This window comes from Hyperolius riggenbachi, chromosome 7 (genome assembly GCF_040937935.1).
Source record: "Hyperolius riggenbachi isolate aHypRig1 chromosome 7, aHypRig1.pri, whole genome shotgun sequence".
NCBI lineage: Eukaryota > Metazoa > Chordata > Amphibia > Anura > Hyperoliidae > Hyperolius > Hyperolius riggenbachi.
Genome location: NC_090652.1, coordinates 82,862,637 through 82,889,152, shown reverse-complemented (window position 1 = coordinate 82,889,152; position 26,516 = coordinate 82,862,637). Strand labels below are relative to the sequence as shown.

Here is a 26,516-nt window from a genome sequence, read left to right as displayed (position 1 = left end):
CACCAAAGGGAGAACAGAATTAAATTATGGCTTGACTGCCCCACCCCAATGTGATTTCTGATTGTCATCATCATTTATGCAGGGATCAGGCAGTGATTACAATGAGACATGAAGAAGCATGGCCAGTGCAGGAGGGGCGTGCCTGGGGTGGTCTTTAAGTTGACCTCTGAATTAGGGCTGAACGATTTTCGGTTTAAAACCGAAAATCGCGATCAGGGCAATAATGATTTCGGGATAGTCAAAGCGGCGGTTTTCACCGCTGCCGCCTGGTCTGCTCCGCTCCCTTCCCCTGCTTGCTTCCCCCTTCTCCAGTAATTTCCCATTACAGTCGGGCTCACCGCATTGCACTACCGCGCGGTGAGCCACATGAAAAAGCTGGCGAGCGTTCTCGGCCTGTACCAGGAAGTGTGACGTCACTTCCTGGCAGCCGCCGCCGTTACTAGGCAACACTCGTTGCCTCTTCCATGTGGCTCACCGCGCAGTGTGCAATGCGGTGAGCCTGACTGTAATGGGAACTTACTGGAGGAGGGGGCCACGAGCAGGGGAAGGGAGCGGAGCAGGTAAAGTCAGAGGGGAGGGGGGATCTGGAGGCTGCAGCACCTACACACTGCCTAACCTGTCCTGTGGCCTCTACACAATGCCTAACCTGTCCTGTGGCCCCTACACTGCCTAACCTGTCCTGTGGCCTCTACACTGCCTAACCTGTCCTGTGGCCCCTACACTGCCTAACCTGTCCTGTGGCCCCTACACAATGCCTAACCTGTCCTGTGGCCCCTACACACTCCCTAACCTGTCCTGTGGCCCCTACACTGCCTAACCTGTCCTGTGGCACCTACACTGCCTAACCTGTCCTGTGGCCCCTACACACTGCCTAACCTGCAATTTCTGACAGAAATCGTGCAATTCAATATTTTCCTAAAATCGTTCAGGCCTACTCTGAATATCTTACTTTTCTCTTCGACCCAGAAGTCTCATTATGACCACACAGGGACTGCCAGGCAGACAACCCTCTCATAATTGGTAGCCAATCAGATCACACTGTACCTGAACTGATGCAGTGAATGAAGTGCACAGAAGACAACAATTGGAATCCTCACACTGCAGCAAAGCCATACTATTAACTGACAGGCTGTCCATTAGCTGTTAGTTTCTAGTGAGGTGCAGCTGTATTAAAGATCACGTGACCTGATCAACTGCCAGGGTAGGGGAAGACCACATGTGATCCCTTGCAGTAGTACTTTATTTGTTTTGTTTTTAAGGCATAAAACACAACAGTACAAAACAAGCCTCCCACTTCCCATCCTCTCCCTCCAACTCTAGAGGTTCAACCACCTGTTACATATCTAGTGCTATTAGTCTTGTAGACACTCATGCTGGGGGCTGTCCAGAACATCCTGTGAATCCGCAAATACAACCCATCTCTGCCAGATCTTGCCAAACTTAGCGGGACAGTTCCGCTTGAGGTAAGTAAGCTTGTTCCACATCATGGCTTTATTCATTCTCTGTGACCAGGAGGAAGTAGATGGATGGAGTATCAATACCCCATTTGTGGAAAACCTCAAGTTTTCCATAAAATTTTGTTTGACCAGGATGATTCGGTGAGAGGAATGGGTAGAGTCAATGTATAAGCCATAAGGGGTGTTTTAGGGTCAACCGCTGTCCTCTCTCCCATCACCTCCAGCCAATTTGGTCCAGTATTCTATGAGGACTGGCCAGCTCCAGAGCATGTGAAAAAAGCCCCCAACATCAGCCTTACACTTTGGACAGGCATCCGACCTGTCAGGGAAGTACAAATGCAGCTGCCAAGGAGTATGATAAGCACGATAAACCAGCTTTAAAGAGACACTGAAGCATAAAAAATATATGATATAATGAATTGGTTGTGTACTATGAATAATTACTAGAAGATTAGCAGCAAAGAAAATACTCTCATATTTTTATTTTCAGGTATATAGTGTTTTTTCTAACATTGCATCATTCTATAATATGTGCAGATTACACAACACTCAGCATTCAAAATGATTCTTTCAGAGCAGTCTGTGTAGTAATGACCTCTCCTCTAGCAGAGAAAAAGTAAACAGTTCAATTAAAGTTGAGATAATAAAAGTCAGATAACAGCCCTCTCCACGACTAAAGCTGGCCATACACTGGCCCGATTTGCGCCCATTTCGACAGCAGATTCGATCACTGGGATCGAATCTGCTGCCAATCGTTCACGCTACACGCCGAATTTCGATCCATTTCGTCCGATCCCGTCGATCGCGCCGTGCGGAAAATAACCGTCGATCGCCCGCGGGTAAAGAGCGCATCGCTAGCGGCGTTCGAGTGCCCGACGACCGACGCAATAGAGCCCGCATACATTACCTGCTCCGCCGGCGCGACTCCAGTCTCCCGGTCACCGCTGCTCTGTCTGCGCTCTGGTCTCCAGGTCCGGCATGCCTCACTTCTTCTAGCCCGGCAGGAAGTTTAAACAGTAGAGCGCCCTCTACTGTTTAAACTTCCTGCCGGGCTAGAAGAAGTGAGGCATGCCGGAGACCAGCGCGCAGACAGAGCAGCGGTGACTGGGAGACTGGAGTCGCGCCGGCGGAGCAGGTAATGTATGCGGGCGGGCGGGGGCAGCAGCAGCAGCACCACCACAACAGATTGTGAACGGTTTCAGGCTGAAATCGGTTCACAATCTGTTTGCTGTAAAGGTAGCCATACGATCCCTCTCTGATCAGATTCGATCAGATAGGGATCTGTCTGTTGGTCGAATCTGATGGCAAATCGACCAGTGTATGGCCACCTTAAGTTAGTCGGAGAGCTTAATAGCTTTTTTGCATAGAGATAACAACTGGAGTTTCTCAACTCTTCCTGTACTGGAAACAATTAGACTGATGTATCTGATCTTAATGTTTTTTTTCTTAGCTGTACTACACATACAAATCATAATATCATCATTTGTTTTTCGCTTCAGTGTCTCTTTAAATGAGCATATCTGTTGGAGATGAGGACTCCACTCATGCTATCTAGGACGTCCAACCATTCCTCTTCAGACAAAGGACCCACGTCAGAAGACCACTTAGGGTGTGCAGCAGTACTTTTACATTTTTTAATGACTGTTTTTAGGATTTCCTTTCTGTGAAATGAAGAGGAGGTGAAATGGAGCTTTGAGACTCTAGTGGAGGGATTTGTGTCTTTGCCTCTTCTATAGCCATAATTATCATGTCACTCTCTGGCAAACAGACTCCCCAATTACTTGTTTACTTGACATTATAGAGAATGAGTGGAGGGGGTGTGACAGCTGCTGTGACTGTTGGGCGTCACTGGAACTCTACTTGGAGCAATCTTGTCTGTGGTGTCCCCAAGAGATGGAAAATACCAGCTCATCAACCTTTCCTATCTAAAGCACAAGTTTAGGCAGAGCTATCATTTAAAAAATTATAAAAAAAATGATTTCAGCTTGTATTTAAAACTTGATCTCTAGATTCAGTTGTAAGATCAGTACAATAAAGATGATGTTTATTTGTCAGAATAGCTAATTTTGTTCAATCTCATTACTATAAGCTTTTCTTTTTCTTTTTTAAATAAAGAGGACCAGTGAGCTTGTTACTTGCTCTCTGCTGTGTTGAAGCCGCTGTTGCCTGAATTTGCATATGGGTAATGCTCTCATATTTATTATTATTTAGTATTTATATAGCGCCGACATATTACGCAGCGCTGTACAATGTATATATATATATCTTGTCACTAACTATCTCTCAAAGGAGCTCACAATCTAATCCCTACCATTGTCATATGTCTATATTATGTAGTGTAAGTACTGTAGTCTAGGGCCAATTTTAGGGGGAGCCAATTAACTTATTTGTATGTTTTTTTGGAATGTGGGAGGAATCCGGAGTGCCCGGAGGAAACCCACGCAGACACGGAGAGAACATACAAACTCTTTGCAGATAGTGCCTTGGCTGGGATTCGAACCAGAGACGCAGCGCTGCAAGGCGAGAGAGCTAACCACTACGCCACGGTATGCCTCTCATATGGCAGCATATGCAGGCCACACAAGCTTCAATAAACCCCGGAACACACAAACAGCAGGGAGTGAGTAACTGGCACTCAGGAAAGGGATGGCTAGCATCTCGTGCTTCTGGCAGGCAAGGGGGAGGGGGGGGGGCGGTTTTTGATGTGCCACCCTGTAAAACAAGGAAAACAATGACAGCCATCATAACCTTTCATAATAGATTTGTTTTGAGTGGAAAGGACTGGTCCAATTTTCAACAAGCCGTATGTATGACAAGGCTTCAAAATTGTCTCCAAAACACCACGCCCTTTCCACAATGTCACATGGGATTATCCTAATCTTTCATTTACTAAATTACATTAGAAAGCTACAGCTAGAAACGGACCGGCTATACTGATGCTGGGAATACACGGTTCGTTTTTGAGCCATTTAGATGGCTTGATTAATCATTTCCGATCTCCCCCGATCGTTTCGCCGCTCGATTTCTGATAGAAGTGAATGGAAAAAGATAAGAAAAACGAGCAGAAGATAAGAGAATCGAATGCAGAATCGAGCAGCAAACAATCTAATGGGAGAATCGAGTGGCAAAAACGAGCCGTGTATGCCCAGCATGACAGACACATTGGGCTCGATTCACAAAGCGGTGCTAACCCAGTTAGAGACTTTAGGCATGATAACCATTGCACCATGCTGGTGAAAAGCCAGTTTAGGCGTGATAAGTTTAGAACGAACGCAAAGTCCCGCACGCAAAGCAGCGCCATTAAACTCTATGCAAAGTGCACCAGACTTTGCTAGTGCAAAACTTTTGATCAGTTGTGCACTGCGGTGCTAACCCAATTGGTGCTATAGTTATCACACCAAAACTTATCACGCCTAAACTGAGTTTAGGCGTGATAAAGGGCTTTTCACCAGCGTGCTAACTGTTAGCACCACTTTGTGAATCAAGCCCATTGGCAACAATTCACTTAAAGCGGATCCGAGATGAAAAACTAACTATAACAAGTAACTTGTCTATATATCTTATCTAAAGTTTAGATAGTTTACACAGCAAATATAGCAGCAAACAGCTTTTATAGAAAATGATTATTTCTAGGGATGGGACAAATCCACAATTTCTTCGTATCCGGATCCGAATCTAAAAAGGTTCTCGAATATCTCGAACCTTTCGAATCCCGAATCTAACGAATCCTGCACATAAGAATTGTGCGATCCGTGGTATAGTTGCCCGCAGTATAGGTACCCAGGCATAGGTAGCGAGGTAAAGGTGCCTTCAGTATAGCTAGCTAGGTATGGGTGCCTTCAATATTGGTAGCTTTCAGTATAGGTAGCAAGGTATAGGGGCCTGCAGTATAGGTAGCAAGGTATATGGGCCTTCAGTATTGGTAGCAGGGTATATGGGCCTTCAGTATAGGTAGCAGGGTATATGGGCCTTCAGTATAGGTGTCAGGGAATATGGGCCTTCAGTATAGGTAGCAGGGTATATGGGCCTTCAGTATAGGTAGCAGGGTATATGGGCCTTCAGTATAGGTAGCAGGGTATATGGGCCTTCAGTATAGGTAGCAGGGTATATGGGCCTTCAGTATAGGTAGGTAGCTAGGTATAGGGGCCTTCAGTATAGGTAGTAAGGTACATGTGGCTTCAGTATAGGTAGGTAGGTAGGTAGGTAAAGGGACCTTCAGTATAGGTAGCAGGGTATAGTGCCTTAAGTATAGGTAGGTATGTAGGTAGGTAGGTATAGGGGCCTTTAGGTAGGTAGGTAAAGGGACCTTCAGTATAGGTAGCAGGGTATAGGGCCTTAAGTATAGGTAGGTATGTAGATAGGTAGGTATGTAGGTAGGTAGGTATAGGGGCCTTTAGGTAGGTGGGTAGGTAGGTAGAGGGACCTTCAATATAGGTAGCAGGGTATAGGGCCTTATGTATAGGTAGGTGTATAGGTAGGTATGTAGGTAGGTAGAGAGGCCTTTAGGTAGGTAGTCTAGTGCCCCCCAGCAGCATAGGTAGTTTCGTGGCCCCCCAGCAGCATAGGTAGTTTAGTGCCCCCCAGCAGAATAGGTAGTTTAGTGCCCCCCAGCAGAATAGGTAGTTTAGTGCCCCCCAGCAGCATAGGTAGTTTAGTGCCCCCCAGCAGCATAGGTAGTTTAGTGCCTCCAGCAGCATAGGTAGTTTAGTGCCCCCAGCAGCATAGGTAGTTTAGTGCCCCCCAGCAGCATAGGTAGGTAGTCTAGTGCCCCCCAGCATAGGTAGGTAGTCTAGTGCCCTCCAGCATAGGTAGGTAATCTAGTGCCCCCCAGCATAGGTAGGTAATCTAGTGCCCCCCAGCATAGGTAGGTAATCTAGTGCCCCCCAGCATAGGTAGTTTAGTGGCCCCCCCACCTGCATAGGTAGTTTAGTGCCCCCCAGCAGCATAGGTAGTTTAGTGCCCCCCAGCATAGGTAGTTTAGTGGCGCATAGGTAGTTCAGTGCCCGAGCCCCCCCGGCAGTCTAGTGCCCCCCGACCAGCGTAGGTACTCTTACTGCCCCCATACTGTACCTGTCTGTTGTTCTCTCTCCCTCAGTCCGTCCGTCCGTCTTCAGTCTCAGCCAGGTCTTCTACGCGAGAGCGACGTCCACACCTCGGGCCTTCACTGAACTATAGGAGGGGGGGCGCCAACATCATCACGCGGCGACGGAACGCGAGGTCGGCAGTGGTTGCGATGACGTGGTGGCGCATCACACTGCGATGGAACGCGAGGTCGCGATGACGTCACAATCTGCGCAGGTAATGTATACACAGCGATCGCGGCGGCGAAACGTTGCGGCGGATGCGGTGGATTTGTCGGATTCGTATGCGCTAAAATGGCATGGGGATTTGAATCCACGAATCTCGAATATTTCTTAAGATTCGAGGGATTCGTGGATTCGCCAGATTCGAGGTCCCATCCCTAATTATTTCTTCCTGTGATACAATGACAGCAGCCATGTTGTTTGTAAAAATTACACAGAGGCAGGCTTATCTGTATCTTGAGCACTGTGAAAAAAAACTAATCCCCCCTCCTCCCCTCTGCCTCTGAAATCAATGGCTAGTAACACCTCCTCCTCCTCCTGCCCAGACTGAGCTCCCATGAGCCCTTGCTACTGCCAAGGCTCTCTGAAACCTGTGGGCGTGGTTTATTTAGTTTATAGGGAATTAGAGTATTAAAACAAAAACAAAAAAGTATTTGGCTTGAGGAATGCCATATAAACATCAGGAAAGGAACACAATTATGCAATGAGTAAAAGTTCACCTCGGATCCACTTTAAGCGTATCTCCAGTCTTTCCTTTCATTGGTGATAAATCATTAGTATTCACTAAAAAATGTACCCGATGAAATCACTCTATAAGTTACCTGAGATAAAATAAGTATAAAGCCCCATACACAAGCTCAACAGTGGTCTTTGATGCAGCACAATTATCAAACAACTTTTGTTGTGAAACAAGTTGAACAACCCAAAAAAAGTTGCTTGCTATTGTTCACACAACTGATAAGACGTCAATCCAACAGTTGGATTGACGTCTTATCAGTTGTGTGAACAATAGCAAGCAACTTTTTTTGGGGTTGTTCAACTTGTTTCACAACAAAAGTTGTTTGATAATTGTGCTGCATAAAAGACCACTGTTGAGCTTGTTTACGAGGCTTAAGTATTTATACTTGCCTGGGGCTTCCTCCAGCCCCCTGTAGTCCATCTACTCGATTGCTTTTCTCACAATCCCCTCTGTTTCCTGCATGCACTCCCATGGCCAAAAAGCATTCTGCACATGCACAGTTTGCTAAGACTGTAATTACACTTGCACAGAACACTCCGACCTACAGGAGCGCAATAGAGGAGTGTGTACAGCCAGGATTGCACATGCACGGTGGAACATGACTGGGCTGGATCACGGACTCCACTGGCAGGGCCGGAGCTACCAGAGAAAAAAATAGGCAACTGCCCCAGGGCCTGTAGGGGCCCCCAAGTTGTCACTCCCCATGTTAACTGTTGCTCCCCAGGGTCTCTGCAGAGTCTGTTAAGTTGGGAGGTGATTGGGGGAGGGTCAGCAGCCAGCTCAGGAGCCCAGGAGGGAAGTTTGACTGCAACAAAGGGCCTCTAATGATGCTTTTTGGCCGGAGGGTGTCTGTTGGGGGGCCCCCAGGCTAATTTTGCCCTAGGGCCCAACTGTTACTTGAACCGGCCCTGTCCACTGGGGGGGGAACGAAAGGGGATCAGCAGGACGGATATTGAGCAGATGGGCTTCAGGGGTCTGGAGGAAGTCCCAGGTAAATGTAAATCTATATACTTACTTTACCTCAGGTTTCCTTTACTGTATGTATCAAATCCTTAACTTAAAATGATTCAGTTCTCAAGTTAAGGATTGAATCCTAAAGTTAAAGTACACCTGTAGTCCCACCCCCCCTCACAAAAAAGTCACATACTTACCTCAGTAGGGGGAAGCCTCTGGATGGGCCAAAGGCTTCCCCAGTCTCCCTACGCCTCTCCTGCTCTGCACTGGGACCCTCTAAATAATCTTTGACACAAAAGTCCTAGATTGTTCACAAATGCGTTTCCCTCCATATAAGAGTGCAGCCACACATAATTCCCACGTATGCAGTAGATAGCTGCTTGTGCACAGCTTGTTTTCTTTATGCACGAGTACCTCCATGCTATTGCACAGGTGCAAACCCATCCTGCACGATTCCCCCCCCCCCCCTTCCCTCTGTGCTGCCAGCCAGGATCCTCTTGAGGATTGGAGTGATAAGTTAACATTCTCATTGTGATAACTTACCACAGGACGTTAATAAGGGCCGGTTCTGTTTTGTGATAAGTTTTCACTTGCCTCATGATCACCAGCATGATGTGAATTGTGGGCATTGTTTCCTTGTGTCTATGCTCCACAAGATCGTCCCAATCTCTGCCTTGGCACCATGAAAATAACCTGTGACACAAGTGGGTTGGGCAAGTTTATTCAGTACTTACTGTACATACACACAATGCCAAAAAATGCTGACTCCATTCCTGAAATGTACGTTCAGATAAGACCGGATGACCCAATATGTGAACGGGAAGACTGGCTGAGCCTGTGATAAGATCTGTGCTGCTCTTCCAGATATTTGATTTATGGGAAAACATCAACACTGGACAAAATGGTACATTATTGCTTCTGATTCCCACTGTTTCTACATTGAGTTCTCAAGGCTTTGAATCATCCTTCGGACACAGTTTGTATCCCATACCAACACAATCCCATACATTGTTTAGTGCCTTAGTTGGATTTGACTTCCTCATTTCATGGCTTTGGCACTTCAGTCTCTATTGTCCAAAGTAGTATCTGAGCCCTTGCAGTTTTACATTCCAAGGCTGGATTTCTGGAAATGCCACAAAGGCCCAGGCCTTGGTCGGCAGCTGGCCAACGGGCGGCTGGACATGGAAGAGGGATTGCTGCATATGTAAAAAGAGGCTGAAAATGGAATACGAAAGCTGCAAATAAGGATCAACATTTGGACATAGAAAGCAGCTGCTCATAAGATCTGTTTATAACTGAAGGAGCTGTTGTACATGAAAGTTGGACATGTATGAGGGGTCTGCACGCTTAAGGGGAGCCTAGGAGCGTAAAAACTATAAATCCAGCCATGTTGCATTCATGTCCTCAATAATGGTGTCTATTCATCTCTGCGATCACTGTTTCTCAGGATCAGTCTTCTCCAGCCAGGTGTCCCATATACAGGCTTTATGCACAGACATTCCTAGTAAGAGTTTTCTGTACTGTCCAGTAAATCTAACTTATATCACTCAACCGTTGCTGTCTTCAGGAACCCAACACAAATGACTGTTATTCAGTCAGGCAACAAAGTTGGGCAACTGTCATATTATGGCATATTATGGGTGCCCATACATTTTTTTATCTCCAGTAAGCTGGTTTTTCTCCTACTTATGCTACACTGGTTCTCAGGAGCTTTGAGCACAGTCTAGAAAACTGCAAACTGGTGACTATGCTGAAAGTTTAAAGGGTTTTTTTCTGTGTGTCACTGTCTGAGTGCCTGCCCACCACCCTTCTTTCTACCCAGTTGCAGTTACACTCTAAAATGTTTGATGGATTGACTTTGTATTTTGACAAAAAATCGTTTAGACAGGATGGAAAATCTAGTTCAATTAAGAGCGGAGGGAGATGGATAGCTTTTGGCAATGACCTGCATCAAACACTGCAATTCAATCAATTTGCACGAGATTCTCTCTGCTGTGTGTGGTAGGAATCGATTCCTCTATGATTCGATTCCAGTCAGAGAACAATCAATTGTTTTGCTACATCGAGTGGCAAGCTATAAGTGTATGGCCATCTTAAGTCTGATACTAAGTACCACACAAAGGCCATCTACCTATCTCCAATGCAAACAATGCCCAAGCTGCATCTGCCATAAAAGTGCTTCTCCTGGGCAGGAGGAGCAGTCAGGATGTCCTCAAAATGGAAATAGATGTAGAAGCACAAAAGTTTGCCTAGGTCTTGTCTTATGCTGTGTCCTCAATTTACCAAGGTCTTCTAGAGCTGGAAAGTAGATAACATACGTGGTTCAGGAAAAACAGATCACATCCTGGCTGAACCTGTTGGACGGGTGTCTTTATTCAACCAAACTATGTCTACTATGTACAAGTTGTCAGCAATTTCGTGGCAAACAATTACCACTATATACCCTCCTCAGAAAATACTCAGCTCTTCAGTAAAAAGGGTTGAAGGCGGAGTTCTGAAATTCAAAACCATGTCACCACACAGTCCAAATGCACACACTAATTACCCCCTAACACCTGAATTTGCATGAAATACAGGGGCCCATATCAGAGGAGTAGCTAGGATTTTCAGTACCCAGGGACAAAGACAGTTTTCCGACCTCCTCTGCACAGTCCTGCGCAAACAATGGGTGTGGCCATGTACCAGAATATGGGGTGTGGTCATGGGCAAAGCCAACTGTACAAATGCTGTTTAGATAACCAGATGTTCCCCATTCCCTCGATAGATAGCAAGATGTGCTCCCCCTTCCCCATTTAGCCAAATGTGCCTCCTTCCCCCATTCAGATAGCCAGATGTGCCCCCTCCCTTTCAGATAGTGAGATGTGTTAATAACAGCAAATAATTATTTCTGGCAATTATGTCATCTCGCCTCTGCAGCGCACCCAGTGTCCTCTACTTGGTAACAGCGGCGTCTCTTGTCACATGACGCTGCTGTTACCAAGGAGAGGATGCGGGGCATGCTGCAGAGGAGAGATGACGTTGGAGCTGGGGAGTCTTCTGCTGTTATTAATGTTACACACTCCTCGGTAGAGGGAAGGAGAGAGAGAAGCGGGGGCACTTCAGTGGTCCAGAAATCCACCTCTCAGGCACGTAGGGGTGCAGTGGCCACACAGAGTGCTCTTACTGTGCTGCGTCCGGGGACATATGTACCCACTTGCTCCCCCCCCCCCCATAGCCACGCCTCTGGCCTACATGCATGTGGTGGCACACATTCTCACAAGTTTGCTTCAGGCAGCAAAAAGTCTAGAACTGGCCCTGTGTGTGTGTAGTGAAGGTTTAAACACATACACTATCTGCATCATGGAGTAACAGACATACTGGCCACAGTATCTTTCCACCATTATTACCTTCCCATTTCCAGCTTCTATTGCCTTTCTTTTTTTTACCCACATAGGGTGTTGCCATCTTTCTGTCAGCACTGTGCACAGCAGCTTGGTAAAATCCAGTGCATTCTCTCTGTCTTTCTGCACAGTCTTTGCACCCCCTTATCGTAATTGCTTATCGTAATTGATTCTAGAGGTTTACACTGACTTTTGTTGTATAATGATTACCATTTCAGGTGACACAACACTGATGATTACTGTACAGGCGTGGGGGAGGAGATCAGACAGCCGCATGCAGAGCCGGGACAAGGTCCTTCAGCACCCAAGGCTGAAACTGCAAAGTGCGCCCCTCCATCCCTCCCACCCCAGCCGTCACACGCTAATTGCTATTAGACTAAGAGGCGCCCCAGGGCCCCCAACATCCCCAACACCTTAATCTCTAGTTATCTGGCTTGCAGTCACTGCTATGTATCCCCTTTTCTTATTTCTTTGTGCTTCACACACAATTAGGAATGACAGCTGAATGAATTGTGCGCCCCCTCCTACACTGCGCCCTGAGGCTGGAGCCTTTTCAGCCTCTGCCTCGGCCCGGCCCTGGCCGCATGCCCATATAGAGTGTTTCCATGTATATTCAGTTAAAGCTTGTAAGCTGACTGTATATATTATACATCTGGTAAGCTGCCACAGTTTGCATTATTTTGGAAAAGCTCTGTTTTCCCTTTTTTTCCTTATAAATGAATTATATGTATGTCATGTATGACCTAAATTCTCTAGCCAACTACCTAAGCTGCTGTGTGCTGGGCCACTTGTGCTGTAGGACCTCACAGCAGCTGTGAGGTCTTCTATGGTGGTAGTTATGCTCCTGGGCTTCAGGTGTGAAAACTGAAGACAGGACAGTTGTGTAAGACAACTCAGACATTTCATTTTAACCTTGCACTACAAATATAACAGCTGGAATCACATTTGTTTGCCACAGGTAACCTTATTCTCTTCTAATTGCGATATCACTTCTGTGAAAAACATCAGGAGCAAGTATGGTTGAAGTGAGCCAGTGTGGAAGTCCATAGGGAACAGTTCTCCAATAACAGCAATGTGTTGAGGCGTTTTAATTAGCTGAATAGTGTGGGCGTATTATTACTACAACCGATCTGAGACCTAGAAGTTCAAGAGGATGTTGTCCACCCAATCACACTAGCAGAATTTCCCTACAGACTTTCATGCTGTGTCACCTCAACCATACTAGCACCAAACATCAGATCTTTTCTGTCAGTGGAGGCCAAGATAATGTGGCTTGGCCCAGCATGGCTTTGTCCTCTGATGCTCTCTCCCGTAATCCAGTCTGCAATTGATTCTGTTTCAGAAAATGCGATGGTGATCTATGATTTTGTACCCTGGCCTGGAAAGGTTTGTGTTTCCATCGACAGATCCACATTCTCTTCACAGCAGGAACTGTACTTCATCTCTGTGAATGACTCATTTCCTCCTCACAGTCTTCCATGTTTCCCAGTCCTACGCACTTGCTGGACCATGCTGCTTCTCTAACATGTTCACAGCAGGCCTGACGGATCGTCCTGTGCCTGGCTGGAGTTCTCCACAGCAGATTGCATGATGGGAAAATACAAGTCATCCATATTTGGCATCACTAATATTTTCTGCCAAAGAGAAAAGACACACATCATCCTCCATGAGATTATTTTCCAATGCTACCCTGGGCATTCATACACATAGGCAAATTAGGAATTTTATCTTTATATCTAACTGGTGGCACTGATTGGTGCAATTTCTTCCCCTTCTGGGATCAGTGGAATTTTGCATATTAGGACAATCGTCTTGCTCTCACTGGAGATCACATGTGAGCTGGATTATTAGGTTTTCAAATTTTCCATTAATCAGGCAAAAATTGTAAATTCCACTAAAGCAAAGAGCGATGTACTGTATGATCTTGTTATAGTAAACATTGATATAGTAAACATTTGGGTATGACAAACTAATGTCCAGGTCACGGCCAAGCGCCATTATAAGTATATGGTAGCATCTGGTATAGTAAACCTGGATATAATAGAACCTCTGTTACATTCCACCTGTTTTTGGCCCCTGTGGTATCATGTATCTGGCAATAGTGGAAAGTGGGCAGGCACATGCACCTTACGTCAGTCAGGGACCCATGAGCAGTGGTTGGTGAATGAGCTGGCAGCCACTTGTAGCCTACTTGCTATCTGCACACTACTCTGGGCCTGCGTGGATTACATAAAAAGCAGCAGCTGGTGAAACGTATGGTTCTTGTGTAAGCTGCTACCTGATTACTGAGGGAACTGCCTGTCACATCCCAAAAACATTCTGATAAGTCAATTGACTCCCCCCTAAAATATGCCCTGGACTATGATAGATGCAAGACTATGGCAGGAATTAGAAGAGAAGAAGAGGGGAGAGTTGTCATGATCTCCAAATACATTTTTCTTTTTGCCTGACTCCATGATGCCCTGTGTCATTACCATTCATTCAGAAAGGTCAGCCCAGGTCATCTTGTATAAATGTTTCCAAGTTTCTCAATATCTGCCAGTACATTTTCCAGTGTTGGAGAATGACCAGAAGCACAGCACCCACAGATCTAGGCAAATATACTGAATACTTTTCTACACTCTGGAGGCAGTTATACATGTGAAGAAAGAGAAGTACCTGGAACTCATCTTGAAGTTTCTTTTCTATCCACTCAGTGACGTGGACAAACGTGACCTCCCTCTCTCCGAGCCTTGGAACGACCTTCATCTCCACTCGTGGTGGTGCCCGGAAGCTGTACCTACAATATATTTTGACAAACATTATTTAAAGTGGGAGAAGAAACAGAGGCGTCAGCAGGATAAAAGTGGATCACATATAAAAACAATAAAACCGGAGGGGGGGAGGTTTATGGGGGGGGGGGGGGTATATGGTTTTAGACAGGTTTAAAATTAGTACTCCAAAAAAGACAGTTGCAACGCGTTTCGCGGGTCTCAAGCCCGCTTCCTCAGGCAAAACATAAAAAGGAGTAACTCGAGTGTTGTGCAATCTGGTGCAGCGCCTCCTTTTTATGTTTTGCCTGAGGAAGTGGGCTTGAGACCCGTGAAACGCGTTGCAACTGTCTTTGGAGTACTAATTAAAAACCTGTCTAAAACTATATATAGTGGTTGTGTTGTAACTTTCAGGGAGGTAAGTCCACCCTTGTGCCCCCCCCCCCCCCCCCCCCCCGATTTTATTGTTTTTATATATGATCCACTTTTATCCTGCAGGCACCTCTGTTTCTTCTCACAATTTCTATCAGATTGGGGGAAGGGTGTGATCACCCTCTTTCTTTTACTACAGAGAGCGACTTCTTAGCCTGAGTGGGGATGGGCTTAACATCTCCATATGTGCTTTTAGTGGTTGCCTATATCAATCTGGCAACCCACACTTGTGAGTATATTCTATTCGCTGTCTTTTTTATATATATTCATTCAGATGAGATCATAGTATATCCAGTGGTGAGTTCCTCTGACTTGCTTCATTCAGAGGTTAAGCAAACAACATTTGGGGGTCAAGAAAGAACATTTTATACAACTGTTTAAGGGACCACTATGGTGAAAACTTTTACATTTTGCTACCGCTATAGTCCATATTTTATGTAATAGCAATATGAAATTCTCACTTTACTTTGTATATAAATATTCTCAAAAATGGGACTTCTCCACGTCAGACATCTCACAATTATCATCTGCCAGGGGCGTTGCTAGTCCCAAAAATCAGTGGCACGTGCCCCGGATCTATTCTGGCGGGCCCCGGATATATCCCAGGCAGAGTCAGCTGTGCTACCTCAATGGAGGGTATGCTGGGAGCTGTGGTGCATCAATCAGAGGTTCGCTGGGTGCTATGGTGCCTCTATGTGGGCATGCAGGAAACTGTGGTTCTTTTATGGGGGCATTCCGGGAGTTGTGGTGCCTTAATAGGAGGCCTGTGGAAGCATGACCACGAGAAGGTCAGGGAATGCTATGGGGGAACTACCAGATAACCTGGTGGCAGACTAGCCCACCAGGAAGAAAGCCAGACTAGACAGCACAGAAGCCAGGTAACTCTGCCTAGTTATGCTTAAGTGACACTGCCTATTTATGCGATATGCTGCATTGTATTTTTTGTATTAATGGAGACGGGGCTTCATCCAATATTTTGCTAGGCAGGACTACTTAGACTGCTGTCAAGTCCATGTACACTTGGCTCCAGCCATGACCACACCCACATTCTGGTACATGGCCACACCCATTTTCCAGCTGGGGAGTCCAAAAGTGCCCTGCATCTCTTCGTATCCTAGCAACTCCCCTGTCATCTGCCAATTGCTTTACTGATTAGGACAGGAATCTTCATTTTTTTCCTTGGTCTCTAAAACCCGACAAGACGTCAAACTGCCATCTCCATGTATACAGATGCTAACTGTTCAGTTTCTGCCATGAAGTAATGACTGTTAGAAATCTTGTTTAATGGAAGAGGCCAACACCGGAGAGGGGTCTGTCCTGCAGCCAGATGGGGATCGGTCAGATTTCTTGACACAAAATACATTAAAGGGGCACTACAGCGAAAAACTGTAAAATATAAAATATGTGCAAACATATACAAATAAGTAGTACATTTTTTTCCTGAGTAAAATGAGCCATAAATTACTTTTCTCCTATGTTGCTGTCACTTACAGTAGGTAGTAGAAATCTGACAGAAGTGACAGGTTTTGGACTAGTCCATCTCTTTATAGGGGATTCTCAGCCGATATATTTATTTTCAAAAGCACTTAGTGAATGGCAGTTGCTCTGTCCAACTGCCAAAAACTGTGTAGGGAGCAGGGAAGCCGGTCAGCATCATTGTTTAAATCCTTTTTAGGGAATATCTTTATAAAGAATAAAAGCCTTGCTGAGAATCCCCTATGAAGAGATGGACTAGTCCAAAACCTGTCGCTTCTGTCAGCTTTCTACTGCCTACTGTAAGTGACATCCACATAGGAAAAAAGTAATTTATGGCTCATTTTACTCCGGAAAAAATGTACTTCTTATTTATATATGTTTGCACATATTTTACATTTTTTTTTTCCGCTGTAGTGCCCCTTTAAGGATTTGATCCTGCTGCTATTTCATAAATGACTAGCGGTAACAGAATGTCACATCTTTTTGCTGTAGTGGTTATATAATAATAAGCAATAGCAGTTCAGCCTGTTACTCAGAAAGCAGTATTGCTCTACTTCAGTGAGGGGAGTTACAGTGAGCTAGTACCATAGGCGGTCAGTGGGGGGAGGAGGAATATTGACCGCCAGGGTCCCCTCCAGCTCTTGGACCTCCACAGTCAGCAGCAGGGGGGTGTTGGATACTTCCTCCATCTTCCTCTTGATATATTCATTCTCTGTTGCCTTCTGGAAGTAGCGTGACTTGGCGATTTTATCTACAAAGCGCAGGATCTTGCGACTGGTGCTGTTCCCACCTGTGAAGCTGCAGATGGACAGTCAGCTGAGAAAAAGGTGTATGGACATAACCCCTACCTACATAAAATATATTACATTTACAGACATATATACTCAAATGTAAATATAAATTTATAAAGGGATCCTCACATTTTTACCTGAACGGGTAAAAATTGCTGATGTGACTACAGATGAAACTCGAAAAATTAGAATATCGTGCAAAAGTACATCTATGTCAGTAGTTCAACATAAAGGTGACACTGATATATGAAATAGACTCATTACATGCAATTTGCAAAGCAAGATATTTCAAGCCTTCGTTATAATGTTGCTGATTATGGCTTACAGTTTATGAAAACCCCAAAATCAAAATCTCAGACCATTAGAATATTGTGAAAATGTTCCATATTCTAGGCTCAAAGTGTCAGACTCTGATCAGCTCATTCATCCAAACCCCTGCAAAGGGTTCCAGAGCCTTTAAATGGTCTCTCAGTCTTGTTCAGGATTACTGACAAATTAACTTTTGCATGATATTCAAATTTTCAAATTCACCTGTATAAGTCAAGGGGACTTTTACTACCACACCATCATCTTGACGACACACTGTTTCCCCCTTAGTCCCACTACCAGGGTTATCCCCATCACCATAACAGTGGTCCCCCTCAGGAGTGCACAATTACTAATTGAGTTGAAGACAGCGCAGAAAAGTGTAGTCCCCAATTACCCCCTCCCTGTGTGCTGACATGTTTAGTGCCTTCTCTGCTCCACCAACCAACCCAGTGATTCCACCTATGGTGCTACCCATATTGTGTCCCGGCCATGTGTGGAGTATAAGTGCAGAAGGTGTGCTGGAGAGGCAGTATATAGCTCTAATGCTGGATAATCATCTGAAGATGGATTAGGGAACCTCACAGAGATGCCTCCCAACAAACAAGGTTCCCTGATCCATCTTCCTATCTGCAGGAACCCGCAACGGCACAAAGGGAACGGGAAGTCAAATGATCACAGTACTATGCGCGGGAGTCATCTGGGATCTTAAAGACCCGATCTGTTGTGATAGTCATTATCGCTGCTCGTCACCAAATGTCATCCATGTAATCGCGTGTCTGTACCCATGTTGTGAGATCGCGGAAACGATCGCTCATGGCTGAAGAAAATTCACTGATGGGTATGGCCTTAACACTCACCTGTCCATGATCCTCCGCTGGCACCGGTGTCTCTCCATGTGCACGTCACTGGCTGCAGTTTTATTTTCATGGCTGGAGGAGTCTGCATGTAAGTGCAACACAACGTAGAGTCCAACACATGCATGCCTGAGATTCGGCAACCACTTATATGTATAAGTCAGAAGTTTCTCTATGAAAGCCGCTCCGAACAGCACCCAGTGCTGATGATTCTGTCAGCTAGTCTGCTTGTGCCTGACCTAGTCTGTAGATTGTGAATGCAGTTGTAGAACTACTACCATACTAACCATTTGGCAACCTTACTGTGTTCGGATATGTCTCAGGCAAGGGTTGGAGAACACTGCTATATAATAATAATTAATTACAGTTCCGGTTATGGATTGCGTTACTCTCCACTGTTCTCCACTTTAAGTAAATCAATCCTAAAGGATCAGGACCACACAGGAGGACATTTTTAAATGAAGGCAGCGTGGAAGCACCCTCTCTGGGTTACTCACTCCTCCAAAACAGGGCAATGCCAGAGGTGTAATAACAGAGAAGAGTGGCAATCACTGTACCTCTCAGTGTTATTGGCGTTCGATCTGTCGGCCAGAGTTCCCGGTGTCTCCATGGCTGGGATCTCCTCATCCTCTGAAGAACCAGCGCTGGAGGACTCCTCATCACTGTCGATAAAGATCCTGGCTCTTGGCATCATTTTCCTGTCAGTAGATATAAGCTAAGCATTTTTCTTTAAAGGGGAACTTCAGCCTAAACAAACACACTGTCATTAAGTTACATTAGTTATGTTAATTAAAATAGATAGTTAATATAATCTCTTACCGACTCTGTTTTAAAAGAACAGGCAAATGTTTGATTTCATGAGGGCAGCCATCTTTTTGGTTGAAAGAAGGTGACAGGGAGCATGAGACACAGTTCCAACTGTCCTGTGTGCTGATCACCCCTCCCAGTTGCTAGGCAACGTGAATAACAACATAGGAAATCCCATCATGCTTTGCACAACATCAGGAAAAAAAAAGCCAGGGCAGTTTTCTTTGATGGGTGGAGGTTAGCTAAAAATGCAGCTAAAAATGATGCTTTGGTAAGAAAAACAAAGTTCTGATGCTGTTAAACACCAAGCCTTTTCAGTGCTGCTGAGTAGATTTTTAGTCAGGAGGTTCACTTTAAGCGAACAAACATTTATTTGCTATTTCAAATTGAGAGAAGAGACCTGGCTCATATGCAATTCACTTTTTCTCCTCAGTTTTCTCCTAGGTGATAATTTTTTTCACATCCACTTTAAAATAACTTTTCAGCATTTTACAAATGAAAAAATATCCATAAGTTAGAGAAAAAGTGCTATCAAAATTATTCAGAGTAATTTCTTGCTTGCTGGTGGTTTAAAAGGCGTGTATGACAAGGTGTGAAAATATCACCTAGGAGAAAACTTAGGTGAAAAAGGGAATTTAATACAGGTCCTTAGGAGATGAATAGGGACACTAATGCAATAGATTGCCCAAGGTATGAGAACACTGACTCAGGGCCGCCTTTAAGATTCACAATGCCCTGAGTGAAACTTATCTTTAAAGAGAACCTGAACTGATAATAAAAAGTCAAAATAACCATGTAAGGAAACGCGGAAAAGCCGCCGTCTCTCAAGGTGAGGCGGCTGTTTCCGCGTCCAGCATGGCGTCACAACGCGGAGAAAACGCCGCATGCCGCATAGGCAGTACGGCGGAATCCGCATTGGTAACGGCGGAATCCGCATTGGTAACGGCGGAATCCGCATCAGAGGCGGCTCCCGCACTCGAGACTTTGCTAAACAGTTCTGGTGTGGCTGGGACTCATAGTCCACCTGGATTCAGAGTTACACGCGCGCGCGCACAGAGGCAGAGTTTAAATAACAGTCAGAAGGGAGTCAGCTGACCAGCGGGGTCAGCTGACATTTTCCACTGCTTCCATTGGTCCAGCAATTAGGGAGGTCCTGGAAAGGTCCTTGTGTATATATACTGCTGGCTGTTCACTTGCTCCTTGTCTGGCGTTGCGATCACATACGTGGAAGCACCCAGATCCGTAGTCAGATCCGCAAGTGTGCCGGGACCAGCTGGAGCTGTAATCCTACACTTAGCTAGATTCTTTTGATAGCTAAAGTACTAGTTTGATTGTGATTATCTGTTATGACCTATTTGCCTGCCTGACTATCCTCCTGAAACTTTGATCCTGTACCTCGATATTTCTGATACTCTGTTGCCGAACCCCGGCTCGTTCTTATACTCTGCTTCTGCCTCCTGATCTTGTACCTCGATATTTCTGATACCCTGTTGCCGAACCCTGCCTGTACCTTGACTCCGCCTTTGCTTTACGATACTGTACGTTATCTGTCCGTGTGTGTACGACCTGGCTTGTCCGACCTCGAGAACCGACCTCACTGTTGGAGGCGGTTCCCCGTCCTGTCAGTGACACCTTCTCCAGAGTGTCACTTTCAGATCAGCCTTCCTACTGTCAGTCTGACTCCTCCCGTCTTGGAGAGCTCAGGTCTGCGGAAGGAATCTGTGCAGTACTCCTTGCTGCACTGAGGCTTAGTCCTCTGTGTTACTGTTACACCAAACACTACACTCTACTCAGGTGAACAGAGGTTAGCTAGTATATCGGATTATCGGTGATACTGCAGATCACATATAATCTGGTATACATCTGTATTCCCCGTGATACTGCAGATCACCGGTAATCAGATCCTCTCTGTGCTCACCGATCGTTACAAACCATACACAGGTCATACTTACCTCATGTGTACTCTACGCCTCAATCTCTTTCCCCTCTCCTGTGTCCTGTTTGTCCACTCTGAGCAATGGATTTATCTGTCCTCCATTTTGAAAATGGCAATTACCCCATAACAGCTTCCTGGTCTGCACACTGTTAAACTGTAATATCACCCACTTGAGCCATAGGAAAACATGGACATTACCTTGTACATTCAGTTGTAACTGACAGCTGCTGATATATAACTGACAGCAACTGGTATATTTCAGTTCTGACAAAATCTTGTCAGAACTGGAAGGGCTCATTGTAAGAAGAAAATGGTGAGCTTCTGAGAGGAACTGACTGTGAGGTTAGTATGTAATATTCATTTTCAGCTATGCCATGTCTTTATTTTAAATAATTTTCCTCACTTCAGGTTCCCTTTAATACACCCCCCCTCCCCCTTCCCAGGATTTCAACACCCACACTGGGTCATTAAAGAGGAACTGTTCTATAGCCAAGGATTGAACTTCATCCCGATCAGTAGCTGATACCTCCTTTCCCATGAGGAATCTTTACCTTTTCTCAAATAGATCATCAGGGGTGTGTATGGCTGATATTGTGGTGAAACCCCTCCCACAGTGTGATGTCAGGACCTAGAACCTAGTTGCACTGTGGGAAATAACAGCTGTTTGCAACTGCCAAGCAACCAACATCTACCTCTGTGCATATGTACAGTATATCTATAAAAAAAAACAACCTTTTAGCCTATCGCATGGTCAGTGTGAGGAATCGCGGAAGAGCCGCCGCCATGAGCCAGCGGCGGGCGGCTCTTTCCGCATCACACGGAGAGGCAGCCGCCTCTTTACATCATGAGGCGGCTGCCTCCGTGCAGCATGTTGTGCAACGCGGCGAAACCGCCGCGTTGGACGCGGCGGTTCGCGCACATGTCCCCGCTGCGGAGACACCGCAGAGCGGGGCTGCTGTAGCTGGGACTCGTAGTCCCACAGGGTTTAGAGTGACGCGCGCACGCGCACTCAAACAAGCTTTATGACATCCGGGAGAGAGTCAGCTGATCAGGCAGGTCAGCTGACTCCAGCTCCTCTCCCCATTGGTCCAGCAATCAGGGAGGTGCTGGGGGACACGTATGAGTATATATACTGCCGGCTGTTCACTCATATCTTGTCTGGCGTTGCGATCACATACGTGGGAGCACCCAGATCCGTAGTCAGATCCGTTAGTGTGCCGGGACCAGCTGGAGCTGTAATCCTACACTAAGCTAGATTCTGTTGATAGCTTAACCTCCTTGGCGGTAATCCCGAGCTGAGCTCGGGGTATGCCGCCGGAGGTCGCCGCTCAGGCCCTGCTGGGCCGATTTGCAATCTGAAAAAAGCAGCACACGCAGCCGGCACTTTGCCAGCCGTGTGTGCTGCCCGATCGCCGCCGCTTCGCGGCGATCCGCCGCGTGCAGCGGCGAAAGAGGGTCCCCCCAGCCGCCCGAGCCCAGCGCAGCCGGAACAAACAGTTCCGGCCGGCGCTAGGGGCTGGATCGGGCGGCTCTGACGTCAGGACGTCGACTGACGTCCATGACGTGACTCCGCTCGTCGCCATGGCGACGAGGAAAGCGAAACAAGATAGGCCGCTCATTGCGGCCTATCTTGTTACTTTCGATTGCCGGAGGCGATCGAAAGTACGCTTCCGGAGCGCCCTCTAGTGGGCTTTCATGCAGCCAACTTTCAGTTGGCTGCATGAAATATTTTTTTTTTAATTTAAAAAAAACCCCATTTCAGCCTCCCTGGCGAAATAAATAAACCGCCAGGGAGGTTAAAGTACTAGTTTGATTGTGATTATCTGTTTTGACTTTTGCCTGCCTCGACTATTCTCCTGAACTCTGATCTTGTACCTCGATATTTCTGATACTCTGTTGCCGAACCCCGGCTCGTTCCTTGACTCTGCTTCTGCCTCCTGATTTTGTACCCCGATATATCTGATACCCCGTTGCCGAACCCTGCCTGTACTTTGACTCCGCCTTTGCCTCCTGATCTTGTACTTTATCTGTCCGTGTGTGTACAACCTGGCTTGCCCGACCTCGAGAACCGACCTTACTGTTAGAGGCGGTTCCTCGCTCTGTTAGTGATCCTTCCTCCCGAAGGTTACTTTCAGTCTGTCCTTCCTACTGTCAGTCTGACTCCTCCCGTCTTGGAGAGCTCAGATCTGCGGAAGGAATCTGTGCAGTTCTCCTTGCTGCACTGAGGCTTGTCCTCTGTATTACTGTTGCACCAATCACAACACTCTACTCAGGTGACCAGAGGTTAGCTAGTATATTGGATTATCGGTGATACTGCAGATCACATATAATCTGGTATACGTCTGTATTTCCTGTGATACTGCAGATCACCGGTAATCAGACCTCTCTGTGCTTCACCGGTCGTTACAGAACGCCAGACCCAAAAGACAGATGGAACGCACTGATCCTCTGACTGCGCTTGCCACTTCGGTGGACAGTATCCATCAAGCACTGGGCCAGCACAAAGCCTTAATCGATGCCTTATCAGGCTCAGTGCGAACCCTCCAGACGTCAGTTGATGCAGTGCGATCCCCTCCTAGTGACGACATACGTATGCCTGTACCTGACAAATTTTCCGGCCACAAATCTGACTTCCGGAATTTCAGGAGTAGAGTGCTGTCATATTTCGAGTTGAGACCCCGATCCTCGGGGACTGAGACCCAACGGGTCATCTTTATTAAAACCTTGCTGACTGGTGACTCCCAGTCCTGGGCATATAACCTGCCCTCTACCGATACAGCTCTGACCTCGGTAGAGGAATTTTTTAAGGCCATGGCCGTAATTTACGACGACCCTGACCTTGCCGCGTCCTCTGAGCGGAAGCTCAAACTTTTGCGGCAAGGCGGTGGTTCGGTCGAGGATTTTGCGGCAGAGTTCCGTAGGTGGTCAGTCACCGCTAGATTTGACAATTTTGCCCTGATGGACTACTTCTTGTCTGGGTTGTCGGAGGAGGTCTCCGATCTACTGTTGACCGTTCCCGAGCCCAAGACAGTTGATGAGGCCATATCATCGGCCATTCGAGTTGATCGTAGGCTACGCCATCAGAGGCAGGCTAGGGGCAGTCACCGTGTCAGGGTGACTTCGTATGCGGCACCATCCGCTACACCCCTAGTAACACCTTCTCCGCCTATCTCACCCTCTCCGGCCTTGCCTCCGCCCGAACCAATGCAGATTGGTCGATCGAGACTGACCCAGGTGGAGCGAAGGCGGAGAATGTCGGAACAGCTATGCCTGTATTGTGCAGCAGCAGGGCATAGGGTGCGAAACTGCCCGAACAAGTCGGGAAACGAGTTTGCCTAGGAGTAGTGGGGGGTGACACCCTAGGCACACACTTTTCACCCCTTAAAGAAAAGAAATTACTGCTTCCCTGTACGATTACATGGGAGAATAAGTCGGTGGCCGCTGAGGCATTTATTGATTCTGGCTCAGCGGCCAATTTTATGAATTTTGAATTCGCTCAGAAGTTGGGTATTCCCCTCACCCCTGTGAGGCCCCCCATTCAGGTCACGGCTGTAGATGATTCCCCTCTACAACGGAATCGTGCTCTATCCCAGACTCCGGAAGTAAAAGTCACCATAGGGGTACTGCATGGGGAACAATTATCATTTTTTGTATTGCACATGTCAACCTCCACGATTATCCTAGGCATGCCGTGGTTGCAAGTCCATTCACCTCAAATAGACTGGGCCACGGGTCAGTTAACCACTTGGTCACCTCGTTGTTTTCAGCGGTGTTTGGGAAAGTTGACCCTGGGACAAACCAGAATTCAGGTGGAAGGAGTACCCGACCAGTACTCCGAGTTTTCCGATGTGTTCTGTCCCAAAGCAGCAGACAAGTTGCCCCCACATCGCCATTTCGATTGTCCCATTGACCTCCGTTCAGGTTGTGTACCTCCCCGGGGTCATTTGTACAATCTGTCGGGACCCGAAAAATTAGCCATGCAGGATTATATCCGTGAAAACTTGGCCAAGGGTTTCATTCGCCCATCCCGCTCACCTGCCGGAGCCGGTTTCTTTTTTGTTAAAAAGAAAGACGGAGGTCTGCGACCCTGCATTTATTATCGCGGCCTTAACAAAATTACCGTGAAGAATCGCTATCCTCTGCCACTGATAGACGATCTGTTCACACAAATTACAGACGCTAAGATCTTTTCCAAACTAGATTTGCGGGGCGCGTATAACCTGATACGCATAAGAGAGGGCGATGAATGGAAGACGGCCTTTAATACACCAGATGGGCATTATGAGTACCTGGTAATGCCCTTCGGGCTGTGTAATGCCCCGGCCGTCTTCCAGGAACTCATTAACGAGGTATTCAGAGAGGTGTTGGGGAAATTCGTCTTAGTCTATCTTGATGATATCCTTATCTTCTCCAACAATCTCTCGGAACATAGAAACCATGTGAGATTTGTTTTGAATCAGTTAAGGCAGAACTCTTTATATGCAAAGCTTGAAAAATGCATCTTTGAAGTAACATCTGTCGCTTTCTTGGGGTACATAATTTCTACCACGGGCCTGTCTATGGATCCTGCTAAAGTCTCTGCTGTACTGGAGTGGCCACAGCCGGTTGGGCTAAAGTCCCTTCAGCGTTTCCTTGGCTTTGCTAATTATTACAGAAGGTTTATAAAGGGGTATTCTACGGTCATTTCTCCCCTTACCAATCTCACCAGGAAAGGGGCGGATACTGCTCACTGGTCTCCTGAGGCTTTACATGCGTTTGCCACCCTGAAAGGCCTTTTTTGTTCAGCACCCATCCTCAGACATGTGGATACGTCCTTCCCGTTCATTGTGGAGGTGGATGCTTCGGAGGTCGGGGTGGGGGCTGTGCTGTCGCAGCGGTCAGGCTTACAGGGTAGAATGCACCCATGCGCGTATTTCTCTCGCAGGTTCTCCCCTGCAGAGAGGAATTACGATATTGGTAATAGAGAGCTCCTGGCCATCAAATTAGCTTTCAAGGAATGGCGACATTGGTTAGAAGGAGCTGAGCATACCATCACGGTTTACACCGATCATAAAAACTTAGAATACATCGAGGGGGCTAAGAGGTTGAGCCCTCGTCAGGCTCGGTGGGCGCTATTTTTCTCCAGGTTCACTTTTATTATTACGTATACCCCGGGGAGCAAGAATATTAAGGCAGATGCTTTGTCCAGATGCTTTGAGTCAGAGGTAGCACAGCCTTCCATTCCAGAGACGATAATTCCCCAGAGGTTGATACTGGCAGCCACTGGAACTTGGGAAGATTGGAGAGAGAAGTTGATTTCCTTTCAGCAGGACATCCCGGAGGGGAAGCCCGCAGGGGTTCTGTTCGTTCCTCTACCATTTCGCCTTCAGGTTCTAGAGATGTTCCATGCACATAAGAATGCAGGGCATCCTGGGGCATCTAGAACACAGGATTTGGTAGCCAGATGTGCCTGGTGGCCTTCCTTGGCAGCAGATTGCAAGGAATATGTGAAGGAGTGTGTGACATGTGCCAAGAGTAAACCCTCCCGGCTGGCACCTGTCGGTACTT

General features: G+C 46.6%; 1 protein-coding gene across 2 annotated transcripts in view; it reads right to left on the bottom strand.

Moving 5' to 3' along the window:
• Positions 1–12,558: 12,558 nt before the first annotated feature.
• Positions 12,559–26,516, bottom strand: part of LOC137524392 (testis-expressed protein 2-like) — a 155,967-nt gene continuing 142,009 nt past the window's right edge. For both annotated transcript variants that reach the window (XM_068244169.1, XM_068244168.1), the window contains 4 exons: positions 18,784–18,925; positions 16,858–17,070; positions 14,273–14,393; positions 12,559–13,248 (listed from right to left, as the gene is read on the bottom strand). In XM_068244169.1, coding sequence (XP_068100270.1) covers positions 13,144–13,248; positions 14,273–14,393; positions 16,858–17,070; positions 18,784–18,925 — 581 coding nt within the window. In that variant the 3' untranslated portion in view covers positions 12,559–13,143. The remainder of the gene's footprint in view (positions 13,249–14,272; positions 14,394–16,857; positions 17,071–18,783; positions 18,926–26,516) is intronic.